Below are 12,767 nucleotides of genomic sequence, written 5' to 3'. Positions count from 1 at the left end.
AGAGTTTTAATTCTATCCACAATGTTCAACACTACAAAAAGATTTGAAACAGATACGGTAAAATGTTAATATTGTTAAATTTGGAGGGGTTACACAGACGCTCATTATATTATTCTCTGTACTTTTCAATTTTGAAATTTTTCATAATAAAAAAGAAAACATTCACAGAATAAAGGAAAGGTTGAATCACTGCTGCCATTTCCAGATTAGATAATTAGGCACACTAATACACAACACAGATTTTCTTTTCCCAGATAAGACAATAAATATTAACAGAAAACATTACATAATAAGCAGTGTACACTTTCATAAAATATCCATTGGTTATTATATTAAAAATATACAACAATTAAAGAACAGGATGTTAGTGCTTCTATTTCAAAAGCTTTACCTCTGTATGAGTCAAAGGATCTACTTTCACAACACACACAGGCTTTCCCTGCTTTAAAGAGTACCCCTATGAATTTTCTTCTATGCCATTTCCTTTAACTGTGACTGAGAATAAAAAGCTTAGTGTATAGTGTATAGAAGATACCTGGCTAGCTGCAGACTAATGAACACATTGTATTCTGCTAAAAACTAACAGTGGCTCAATTCAAAGATAATAAATTACTGCCAGTACAAAAGCTTTCACTTTTCAGTTTGAAACTTTTAATCTGCAAGGAAAATACACAGAGTATGTAACTTTGTTTACCAAACAAATGTTTTTTTTCTTGTCAGGAAAGCTTTCCCATTCTTTGTCTGATTAATACTTCCTTGATCACAGATGAAGTCTTTCAAATTAAAGATAAACAACTACTTGCCTGCTGTTTTTGATATGCAGTATTTGGATTTATCTTTGATTCCAAGAGTAGTGATCCTGAAAGTTAAAAAAATAATATTTATAAATTTCAACTCATAAAACCCTGAATAAAACATCAGAATACACATTAAAAAAACAACTTTTTTTCTTCCCCCAGCAAGACATCTGAAGTAATCAAATTTATTCCAGTTTACATTTTTCTCTCAAGATCTGGACTTTGCATGAGAACGTATCATTCCATCCCCATAATACTCTTAAGGGAAAAAAAGTCCATCTAAGACCAGCATTCAGACCAAGAATATACAGAGACTAGATGACTTATAGTTTTATTGAAAGGAAAAATTTTAAGGTCTAAATGACCACCTGAAACCAAATTCTTTTTAACAAAGTTATTTTTATTGCGTTTCCAGTTTAACAAATAAATTACAAAGTACCACAACAGGGATCTAAATACTTTGCACACAAATTACAGAACTGCATTTATCCTTTTCTCTTTAAGAACAAAAGGCCACCTCATGTAAAAATAAATGTCTATGATTACTTTAAAAAAAAAAGTGCAAGAATACAAGATGTGTCGAAAATAAACCGAAGACTCTTATTCTTTTATCTGCACGTTATCAGCTGCTCAAATCCAGCGATCAGATTACAGTGAGGAAGGTGTTTTCATTAAGGCTGTACATTTTATCATTTAAAAATATTTCACATAAGACTCGTACAATAAATCAAGGAATACAAGTTTACAGTCTGGTCTGCTGTCCTAACTTGTTTAAGTTGTAAAGTATTCACTTGTTCACAGCACCCTCTACAAAGATAGCCTGGAGGGATCCCAGACTGAAGACGTATGTGCTTGTGACTGCATGTATCGTGGCAACAATCTGCAATAACCCCAGGAAAAAGGCGTCTTTTGGTTTTCCCCAGCACCTGTCGACTGTAGCAACTGGAGCTTGTTAGTAAAATCAGTTTTAAAAAAAAGAAAGTTAAGTTTCACTAAATTTTTTGTACCAGAGATATAATGTGTAAGAAATAAAGGGGGACGGGGAGGGTCAGAAGGAGAGCACTAAATTGCTTTTCATTACTTCCTCCCTTCCCTCCCACACTCTCCCCGCTTCGGTAAGAGGCCAGACTGCAGAGGAAGAGCTCGTGTTTAATAACGCTGGCAAGAGGAGAAACAGAGGCTCGGCGTCCGACTGAGGGTAAATCCCGACAAAGTAGTTTGATTTTACCTTACTGAAGTGAAGACACAAAAGCAAGGCGCTGTTCCAAGCGGCTGGCAGTAACAGTACTCGGCTCAGGGCCTAAACCCCAGGCTGTGCCCAAACCGGAGGCATTGTCCCCTATCCTACGGTTCCAATAACCTTACCGTCGGACTCTGCCCGAACCAGCAGCGACATCCCCTTGAGCTCCTCCACATAGGTAGAGGAGACGTGCCCGGTCCCTCGGTCGTCCCATTGCCGGTCTTCGTTCAGGGTATAGACCTTCACTCGCCGCCGCGTATCCGACATGGTGACTGCTGTCCCCACAGTTCCGGCCGCCGCCTCCTGGCTCACCTCCTTTTCGCCCCTCACTCTTGAGAGACGGTAACGGCGGTGGCGGCAGCAGCGGCGGCGGCGGCGGCTCCGGAGAGGCCCGAGTTCACCATGGCTCCCAGGTTCAGCCGCGGGAAAGGGCAACAGGAGCCACTGAGACCTTGCCGCCCAGATTCCCAGTTACTTCTCACTTCACCCCCGAACGCACCCACCCTCCCCACCCTTTACCCCCCAGGAGCTCGCTCGCTCTCCCGCCGCCGCCGCCGCCGCGGTAACTACTAAAGACCCGCCATCTTGTAACCCGATTCTCTCTGCCTTTCTCTTCCTCCTCCAGCAGGTTCGCACGGGCTGTCCTAGCAGGGGCTACGGCGGCCGACGAGTCCAACGTGTGACGCCTCCGTTTCTGCACGCGCTAGCCTGGTCGGCCGTGCTCAGTATTCTCGCGAGGCGGGGTAGTGGAGCGAGGTGGGTGGGTCTAAGTGCGACTTCCTCCTCTCTTGGCTCCGCCTGCAGGCGTGGGCTCTCGGCTAGGTGGGCGGTTCTCGCGAGCTCCGGGTCTCCGCTTGTGCCGCGAGACTCTTTTCTGGGCTGGCGGCGAGAGCGGAGTTGTGGTTTCGGCTTCGTGCGGTTTGTTGGGGCTGCGCCCGGCGTGTGAGGAGTCGTGGGATCCAGCTCTGTGGAAAAAACGAAGCAAGCTTGGGAAGTACGCATCCTTGGACGGGACTCACCCTGAGCAGAAGGGAAGGAAATGTGCTCGCACTCCATAGTGGAAGCTCGCCCTTTCAGCCTGTGAGAGAAAAATAGTTTAAACCTCTTTTTGTGAAGACATTAGCCCTTTAATGCGACCCGAAACCCACTAAAACTCGCTAAGGACTCTGCTACAATAAGCATCTCCTCAGGAATTGTTCTGTGGGTCTCCAGGAGATTATAACATCGTACAAAAGTGCACTGACAATTTATTTCTTTCAGGCGTTTTACCGTCAGGGTTTTGGTGGCTGGCATACTTTCCGCTTCTTGAATACAGTGTCCTTCCTGCGTTGGTAACCTCGGAACATAAGTCTTCAGATAAGTTTAGGCAAGTGGCGGGGAACTGCCTTCCTAACACATCTAAGAGCACTGTTTCCATATCTTTGAGTGTCTCCTGCTGGCATTTCTAGCGTTCTCTCTCGGGAGGTCTTCCGCACTGAGTAAGTGAGGGAGCAATTCTCTGGACGTTCACCGCGGTTGTCACACATCACATTAATTGTCAGACACTGCGCGGTAGATACGAGCCATGCGCTGTATTGTTTGTCAGTCTCTGTTAGTTCTTGGTAGATTCTTTTTGTTCGTTTTTAAAGACAGTTTCAGCTTGTTCTGCCGCCAGCTCTTGACAGCCCTTCAGTCTGAAGGGTGAAAATCAAGCGAGATCGACACGTTTTACCCTGTGGCGCATCTTGGGAGTTGTAGTCATTCCTTACCAATGGTGTTGTCAAAACGTGCTTCTCTTTTGACCAAATCTTTTGCGTACACCCAGCATACGAACTGACACATGACATGCTTACACAGAATAGGCTCCTGATGAAAAATATATTCTCCTTTCAAAATCTGGCTACATAGGGTTTTCTTTTAATCTAAAGAGAACCTAAGAAAATACACTTGAATTTAAGTAGTTATATATGTTGGGGATTTCCTAGGTGGCGCAGGGGTAAAAAATTGCAGGAGACAGGATGCAGGTTCGATTCCTGGGCGGGGAAGATCCTGTGGAGAAGGAAATGGCAACCCACTCTAGTATTCTTGCCCGAGAAAAGCCCAGGAAGAGAGAAGCCTGATCGACTACAGTCCATGGGGTCACAGAAGAGTCTGAAATGACTTAGTGACTGAGCACAGTTCATTTCAGTTCAGTCGCTCAGTCGTGTCCGATTCGCGACGCCATGAACGAGATGCGTGCAATATATGTAGCAATAGAGCACATTAATTGCTGTGACTAATGTGCACAAAATGCATTTTGAGCCCAGAGAAAATAACATCTCTATCTCAGGTCAGAGAAGGCTTCACACCGGTAACTTTTGGACCTGATGTTAGAGGATCCCTGAGTGGAAGTTTGGTTTGAAAGGTGTGTAAGGCTGTGGGGACCAGGTGAACCAAGTCATAATGTGTTACTGGCCTAAAGGAATTTATGAGCAAGTTATTAATATTAAGAGAATGAGAACTATATAGAAGTCACTTTGACACCATATGTTAAAAGCTTACTATCTTATAAAGAAGATCTAACTGGAAAAAATTGAAATCACAGGAGTCATTTCCTGTATTTATTCAGTCATTCAACAAACACTCATTGAGTGTATACTGTGTGCTAGACACTGTTCTATTCAGTGCATAAATAGAAAAAAAAAATTCCTCTTTTCATGGCGCTTCCATTCTAGTGTTGTTGTTTAGTCCCTCAGTTGTGTCCAATTCTTTGCAACTCCATCGACTGTAGCCCGCCAGGTTCCTCTGTCCATGGGATTTCCTAGGCAAGAATACTGGAGTAGGATGCCATTTCCTTCACCAGGAGATCTTACCGAACCGGGGATCAAACCCGTGTCTCCTGCATTGCAGGTGGATTCTTCACCATTGAACTACAAGGGAAGCCCACATTCTAGTGTAGGAAGACAATAAACAAATCTATGCTAGATACTGGTAAATGTTATGACCAAAGGGAAAAAAAAAATAGTGAGTTTGGGAAGGGTAATGTTCATTGAGGGAGGCTTCTGAGGGTCTGCTATGCATTTCCCTGGGGGCAGAGAGAGCCAGAAAACAGCAACTGCAAGTACAAAGCCTTGAGGCTGTAGCATCCTGAGTGAGTGAGAGGGATAGTAAGGAAACCAGTGTGATTGGAGTGGAGTGAGAAAGGGGGAAAATGGTGGGAAGTAAAGTTGGGAGTTGGAGAGAGGCCGTTTTGGGGCCTTGGAGTTTACTTTGAAGAGTTGCAAATTCACTGGGGAGTTTTGAACTAAGGAATGAAATGATCTGAGCAGTGTTTCAAAGCATTGCTTCCGTATTTCCTATGGTATTCCTTTTCTGCTCTACTCCCCAAGATCTGAAATAAAGGAACGGAGAAATAGGTAGGGAACAGAGTTAAATCCGTGGGACTCATCTTGCCCCTTGCTGGATCCTCTGGCCCAGGTTTTGTTTCTTTTTTGTTCTAGGTCACAGGGGTTCTATCTTCTGCAAAGGGCCGACCTCTAACATTGGTAAGATCCAGGACAAGCATACAAATGGAAGACAGTATACTATATGTCTGAAGATTTTAAATTTTTAAATCAATCTATTAAATAAAAATATATTTTCTTTTCCTACCGTTGGCATACCTTGAGAAATACATATTCATGTGGCCTGGAAACTAAATTCAAATCTAGAATTCTTGAACTCTTCAGAGTTCCACCTTCGCCCTTTGGCCCTTGAAGTCCTTAGCCTGCCTTCTCTCTCACACTTCAGCTCTGTCCTGCACTTTGACAGCTCTCATGTGCACAAATAGGATACCCTAACCTTTTGTCCAGATTCTATGTTTGCATTCCCTGAATGTAGTCACCCTTGGCTGCTCCTCAAGAGGACAGAATTTGGGAAGAGGACTGTGCAGACCCTGGGAGCAGGCTTGGCCTTTGGGACAAGGAATTCCAGGGTGCCCAGAGCATGATCTGGAGGGGAAAGAGTGGATTCCAGCTGGACACATCTGTTGGTTTCATTGATTTCTCATCCCATGGAAAGAAGCATGGACAGAGGGCCAGAGCAAGATTCTCTAAAATATACTGAGGGCAGTGATGCACTGCAACACTGTGTTTTTTCCCAGCAAAATTTTTTTTTCAGGAAGATTCAACCCCAAAGGCTAAGATAGATAGGTATCTTTATCTATATATGTAACATTTACTTCTACCATTCTTTTTTAAACACAAATAATGGAATATCATATGTACTGGTGTTCTAGTGTACCTTAGTTTGTTTAAACCTTCTATATATACCTATGTCATTTCCAGTACTTTGTAATTTCAAACAATAAATGGTTGTACAGAAGTAGTTTTATGTGTGTCAACACATGCGTAGGTTAAATTCCTAGAGCAGGGCTTAACAACTTTGGCACCACTGAAATTTTGGGCTGGATGATTCTATGTTGTGAGAGGCTGTCCTGTGCATCACAGGATGTTTAGCAGCATTCTTTGCTTCTACCCACCAGATGCTAGTAGTGTTGCACCTCATCCTCCTGTTGTGATCATCGGAATTATCTCTCATCCTTGCCAAATGTCTCTTGAGAGTACATTACACTTTTTAATTCTTAAGGATTAAAAACAGTTCTCTCTACAGAGTAAAACTGGGTTCTCAATCTTATTACCTCATGTCCTTGAAATGTGAGGCTTTGTTTTCACCCTTCCTAATTGATAATTTTATGCTGTCTGCTGCTGCTGCTAAGTTGCTTCAGTCGTGTTCGACTGTGCGAACCTAGAGACGGCAGCCCACCAGGCTCCGCCGTCCCTGGTATTCTCCAGGCAAGAACACTGGAGTGGGTTGCCATTTCCTTCTCCAGTGCATGAAAGTGAAAGTCATGTCCTTGAAATGTGAGGCTTTCTGTTTTCACCCTTCCTAATTGTTTGATATTTTTATGCTGCTGCTGCGTTGCTTCAGTCATGTCTGACTCTTCACGACCCCATGGACTGCAGCCTACAAGGCTCCTCTGTCCATGGGATTTCCAGGCAAGAGTACTGGAGTGGGTTGCCATTGCCTTTTCTGGATATTTTTATGAAAAAACTTTTATGAGAGATTTTTTGCTGTATAATTAGTTTTTCCTCAAGTTGACTAATCTTTAAGGCTATCCCCATGACTTTAAAAAGTCATCAAAACTGATAACCTGTATCTTCTTCACTGATACTCCGATTTCTTTGCTTCTTTTCAGCCAAACTCTTCAAGGGTTGAAGTTGTTTTACACTCAATTTCATTTCCTCACCTCACCATTCAGTCCTTAATTGAACTTACCTATTCTGGTTTCTGGGCTTCACCAGTGGCTCAGCAGTAGAAAATCTGCCTGCAATGCAGGAGATTCGAATTTGCTCCCTTGGTTGGGAAGATTCCCTGGAGGAGGGCACAGTAACCCACTCCAATATTTTTGCCTGGAAAATCCCATGGACAGAGGATCCTGGTGGGCTACAGTCCATAGGGTCACAAAAAGTCGGACACAACTGAAACGACTGAGCATGCACGCATGTGCATACACATGCATATTCTGGTTTCCATCACTCAGTCCTCACCAAAAAGCTCTGTTAAACTCACTAAAGATCTCTATGTAGATAATGCCCACAAACATCTTTCAACCTGTTCTACTTGATTAAAATAGACATTTTTGTCTGAGCTTCCTTCTTTTCAATCATCTCATGATGATTCCTGCTTTATTCTTCAGATGTCACTACAATTATCATTTATGTAGAGGAGCCTTCCTTGACTTCCTTCCATATCCCTTGGAATGTACCAGAAAACTTAATTCACTTTAGTTTAAATGATAAGAGAACTCATTGGCTCATGTGAATAGAAAGTCTGAAGATAAGATGAACCTGTGTTGATTTGATTGACTTGAGTATCAATGAGAATTTGATTTCCTTCCTCTTGATTCTGCTTTCTGCTCTGCCTCATCTATCCTCAGGCTGAATCCTTACCTTTATATTTATTTGTATGGGTTTTGATTAATAATTGTCTCCACATGAAGATAAAAAATTTTCATGAGTCTGAGGAGCTATGTTTTTCTCACCATTGCATCTCCGGTAGCTAGGATCTCATTCTTCTGAGATGGTCGTGGCACAAGAGCATGTATGAGTATGAGTGTGTTTGTGTAGGATAATGGTAGTCCTTTGGTTATGTGAAATTGGAAGGGAGTCAGGCATGTTTCTGTATAGACTTTTAACCCGCCCTCAAATTCTCAGCCCTGTTCCTTTTTTTTTTTTTGGTGGAGATGATTTGTGTTCTTCTGCCTCATCACCTCTGTGGGTCATCTAGATTGTGACTTCCTCTGTTTTGCTAAATTTACCACTGCTTTTCTATTTGCTTGTCATGCAACCAACATTTGTTAAAATCTCATCTCTGCTGTTGTCTTTTGTTTGCCCTTTGGACTCTTTTAAAAAAATTACTTAACTGTGTTTTTCATTTTTCATGTTTAACCAAGGTATTGTCATGCTTTTATGGTTTTTTAATTTTTTAATGTTTAACATTTTTTAATGTTTAGTTTTCTAATTCACTTGAAACCTTTTGTATATATGAAATAGGATGTTAATTTAAAATTTTCAAATGGGAGAGTCAACTGTCAGCATCATTTACAGATGAAATTATTTGAAATGCTATTTAAATTATATTCTTTATTAAATTCACAGACATATATCTGGATTTGAGTCTGCATTCACTTTTTCCATTGTTTTATTTGGCCAACTCTAGTACGACAATTAATTGCTGTATGTAGGTTTAGTTTGTTTTGATTTTTGATTTGTGTGGTGGCCATATACATGAACCATTCTGATTTCCTTAAAGATACTGTACTCTGGAGAACAGTTTATTTGATAGCAAGTGACCCCTTTGGGTGACTTGTCCTTTCTTGTCCACAGAACTCCTCTAATGGACAACTTTGGCTTGGGGTAAAATCTAGTTGTAATATGCCTGGGGACTGCTTTGCCTGATAAGGGAGGAGATTATACACCAAAGGAACTGAAATAATAAACTAACATGTACTAACAGGAACCAGAGTACACTTGGGATTGAATTTTGAGGGTTCTTGATCAAGGGGACTGGAGGCTAAGACTGGATAATCAAGATTTCACTGACTTTGGGACAGAAGATTTAATCCTGGTCAGGACCCCAGGGGATGGGGCAAACTCACTGCTGGTGTAGCTCTTTGAAACCTGGAAAAATTGAGAGAAGTGGAAATGAGCTCATATCATAACAGCAGCGGACTGCTATTTATTTTGGCAGGTATATGTGGCCTGTTTTATAACAATTTAAAGTTTGTTTTAGATAATCATCTGCAAATGTTTTTTCTTTTCCACCTGTTTTTAATCTCACCACACTGATTAGGACCTCAGAACACTGATGGTGTGTTATGTTCATCATTCATCGTTCAACACTGATGAGTCAAATAGTGGTGATTCTTGTTTTGTTCCTGACTTTAATGGCAACATCTTCGGTGTTTGTATACATGTTCTTCATTGCTGATAGATACCACTTACCAAGTTGAGGACAAATACTAATATTCTAAATTCTCTAGGAAATGTACATTGAATCTTATAAAATTGCCTCTGTTGCATCTGGTTATCATATGGTTTTTCTCTATAATTCACTATAGAGATTATATGCCTACCCATCCTTGCATTCCTGTAGACTATTTGGTCCTAATAGCTATTGCCAATATTTTATTAAAATAATTTATCTGTTTTCACAGATGATAATGGCCTACACATTTTAGTGTTTTTAAAAATATCGTCTCTTCTGAGTCCTTGGCAATTGCATTAAATTTTATGGCCACAATATCAAAACTATAGCCGACTGCAATTTTGGTTTTCATGAAACAATGGGTATTCTTTAATGTTTCTCAGTATATGCAGAATCAAGTTCAGAGTCCTAAGTCTACTATCCTAAACCCCTCTACAATCTGGCCTCTACTTACTGCCTTCTTCATCCACTGATAAAACTGTTCCATTCCACACGCAGCCTTTCCCTTTATAATCATTCTTAAAAGCCCAACTCAAATATCACCTTTCCCTAATGATGTCCTATTCAAATTTCACTTCTTAGAAACTTTCACTTTTTCTTCCGATTAGAATTAACCTATTTTTTCCCCTATCTTTTTATGACTTTTAAAAACCTTTACTAGACTGCTCATCAGCTTTTCATAAATTACTGACTCTATATGTAAATCTCAGAAGGAAACAAACTATTCCATAACTGAGTACTGTGCTCATAATAGATAGTTTTAATTACCTTTAATTTTGTAAATTTCACAATTTAATTTGAAACCTGTTGCAGTGATTTGAGATATGCTTGAGATGGTAAAACTAAGATTGTTTTAAAACATTATCTCTGCAAAAGTCATTTATGCCTCAGTTGCTTTTTCGGATGTTCAGGTGAATATCCAACCATTATGTTGGTTGGTGATTTCATGCTCATTTTTAATAAATCAAACACTTTTTTCTTTAAAACTATTTACCCCTCCAGGTTTATTATTCATATCATAGATCTGCCTGTCTTCACAACCCTCAGCTGAAATCTGCCTTTTTTCTTTTCTCACCTGTATCCCCTACTATCTGAGTTAATCTAAGTCTATCCATTTTCTTTTTATTGTTTGTTCTGCAGTATCTTGGGTATAGGCTCAGTCCATTTTTTCTGTACATTTTCCTCTCCCAGAAATGAGCCCTTAAGGATTCCTTGACTTACTTGCTTGTACCAGGTTTAGGGTTATCAGATTTAGCAAACAAAAATACATAAAACCCAGTAAAATGTGAATTTCAAATAGACGAGGAATAATTTTTTGAAAATACAAGTATATCCCAAATATTGTAGAGGCATACCATACTGAACATTTGTTTACCTGTAATTTCAGTTTCACTTGGCATTCTGTTATTTTATCTGGCAATCCTGATCAGGTTTGACACCTTTCTCAAGTTAAGTCTGTCCTTTTCTCCTCCAGAAGTTGAACTCAGAGACAAGTAACTTCCTGTGGACAGTCATCTTTTGCCCCATGCTATGAAAATATATTGACTTAGAAGAAAAAAGCTGTTATATGGAAAGAAGCACAAATGAGAGGTCATGAGACTCCACAGGTAGGCGAGAACTGTCTTAGTTCCTAATAATTACCTGACAGTCCTGATTCCATTCCACCATAGGGATTATGACTTACTTTCTGTGAAATAAATTCATGGCCCTGTGATAAAATTCCCTCTTAGTTTTAGCTTAATTTAGATTGGTTCTGACCCTTGATGCCAAGATAAGATTCTCTTTTTCATTTTTGCTGCCTACCACTCTAGTCTCTCATGAGCCTGAAATTTTGTAAAGGTCATTTAAACTTAAACAACCTTCGTATCTTTCCTCTTCTTACAAGTAAGCAAACATTCTTTCCAGATTAAATGCTTTGAAAATTATCACCTTGTGCTGATTATATCTCCTCCTGTTTTATATTCTTTTATAAAATTTGCTAATTTTGGTGAAGAACAGGCCCAAGACTAAGGAGTAAAAGGACTATGTGAAATTGGTTCCTAGAATAGAAAGGCTGCTGTGTTTTCTACACATAGCACACTCATAAAGTTGTTAGTCCCTTTATCCGGAATCTTCTTTCCAAAATTGCTGTGTATCTTCCTCCACTTCATTTAGGTCTCTGCTCAAATGTTACCTATTCAGAGATGCTATTCTGGATCATTTTATCTACAATAGTACCATTTTTTTTTAATTAAAAAAAAAAAAAAAATCACCCTATCCCCCTTACCCAGTTTTTCTTTAAAGAACCTACCACTATCTGACTTGTATAGTTATTGTTTCCATCCACTAGAATGTGAGCATTGGAACTTTGTTTTGTTTACTGATATACCTCCTGTATACATTCTAGAACTTGGCACATAGTAAGTATTGAATAAATCAATGCTATGCTTGGCTGAACTGAAGTAAGAAAGATAATGATGTTAGATCCAGAAATTCAAGATATTCTATAAGAGAAGAAAAAAAATGGTATTTAAAAAACTGTGATTTATGGGCAGGGAAGTGTTAGTAACAAAGATTATAAACGAACAAGTCTTGTGAGTACCTATACTGCATTACTACCAAAGACGGGTAGTCAGTTTGAGTCATTATAAATTAGAGATCTTAGTATATAATAGCCCTCCTATAAGAACTTAATGGAAAGCAGGGAAAACTACCAAGATATGAATAAAGACAAAAATAAGAAAAGTTCAGACATAACGTGTATGACCTTGGTTTAAGTGGAAATGGAACCCTTTGGTGGTTTGTAGTTAGTGACCTGTATTTTCACTTTGTGGCACTGCTGCTGCTACAGCTAAGTCACTTCAGTCATCCGACTCTGTGCGAGCCCATAGATGGCAGCCCCACCAGGCTCCGCCGTCCCTGGGATTCTCCAGGCAAGAATACTGGAGTGGATTGCCATTTCCTTCTGCAACACATGCATGCATGCTAGGTCGCTTCAGTCATGTCTGACTCTATGCGACCCTATGGATAGCGGCCCACCAGGTTCCTCTGTCCACAGGATTGTCTAGGCAAGAATACTGGAGTGGGTTGCCATTTCCTTCTCCATCGGTCTCTAGAGGTTAAGAACTAGTTTTATTTTTCCAAATTATTAGCAGCTGGGAGTCTTATATGTATAAATGATTTACTTTTAATAATAAATATGTATTGATTTATAATGTAAATAATAATACAGGTAACTCGGAATTTAAAAAATGGAACACGTAAAA

At 40.1% G+C, this 12,767-nt stretch overlaps 1 protein-coding gene across 2 annotated transcripts in view; it reads right to left on the bottom strand.

Moving 5' to 3' along the window:
• PPP4R3B (protein phosphatase 4 regulatory subunit 3B) overlaps positions 1-2,505 on the bottom strand; it is a 48,912-nt gene extending 46,407 nt beyond the window's left edge. Inside the window, exons 1-2 of one of the 2 annotated variants that reach the window (XM_061155411.1) lie at positions 2,163-2,505; positions 804-859 (exon numbers count right to left, since the gene is read on the bottom strand). In XM_061155411.1, coding sequence (XP_061011394.1) covers positions 804-859; positions 2,163-2,304 — 198 coding nt within the window. In that variant the 5' untranslated portion in view covers positions 2,305-2,505. The remainder of the gene's footprint in view (positions 1-803; positions 860-2,162) is intronic. The other variant, XM_061155410.1, reaches the window with a different exon arrangement.
• Between the last annotated feature and the right edge of the window lie 10,262 nt (positions 2,506-12,767).

This window comes from Dama dama, chromosome 11 (genome assembly GCF_033118175.1).
Source record: "Dama dama isolate Ldn47 chromosome 11, ASM3311817v1, whole genome shotgun sequence".
Classification (NCBI taxonomy): domain Eukaryota; kingdom Metazoa; phylum Chordata; class Mammalia; order Artiodactyla; family Cervidae; genus Dama; species Dama dama.
Note: the sequence above shows the minus strand (reverse complement) of the source record. Positions and strands in the feature narration are given on the sequence as shown.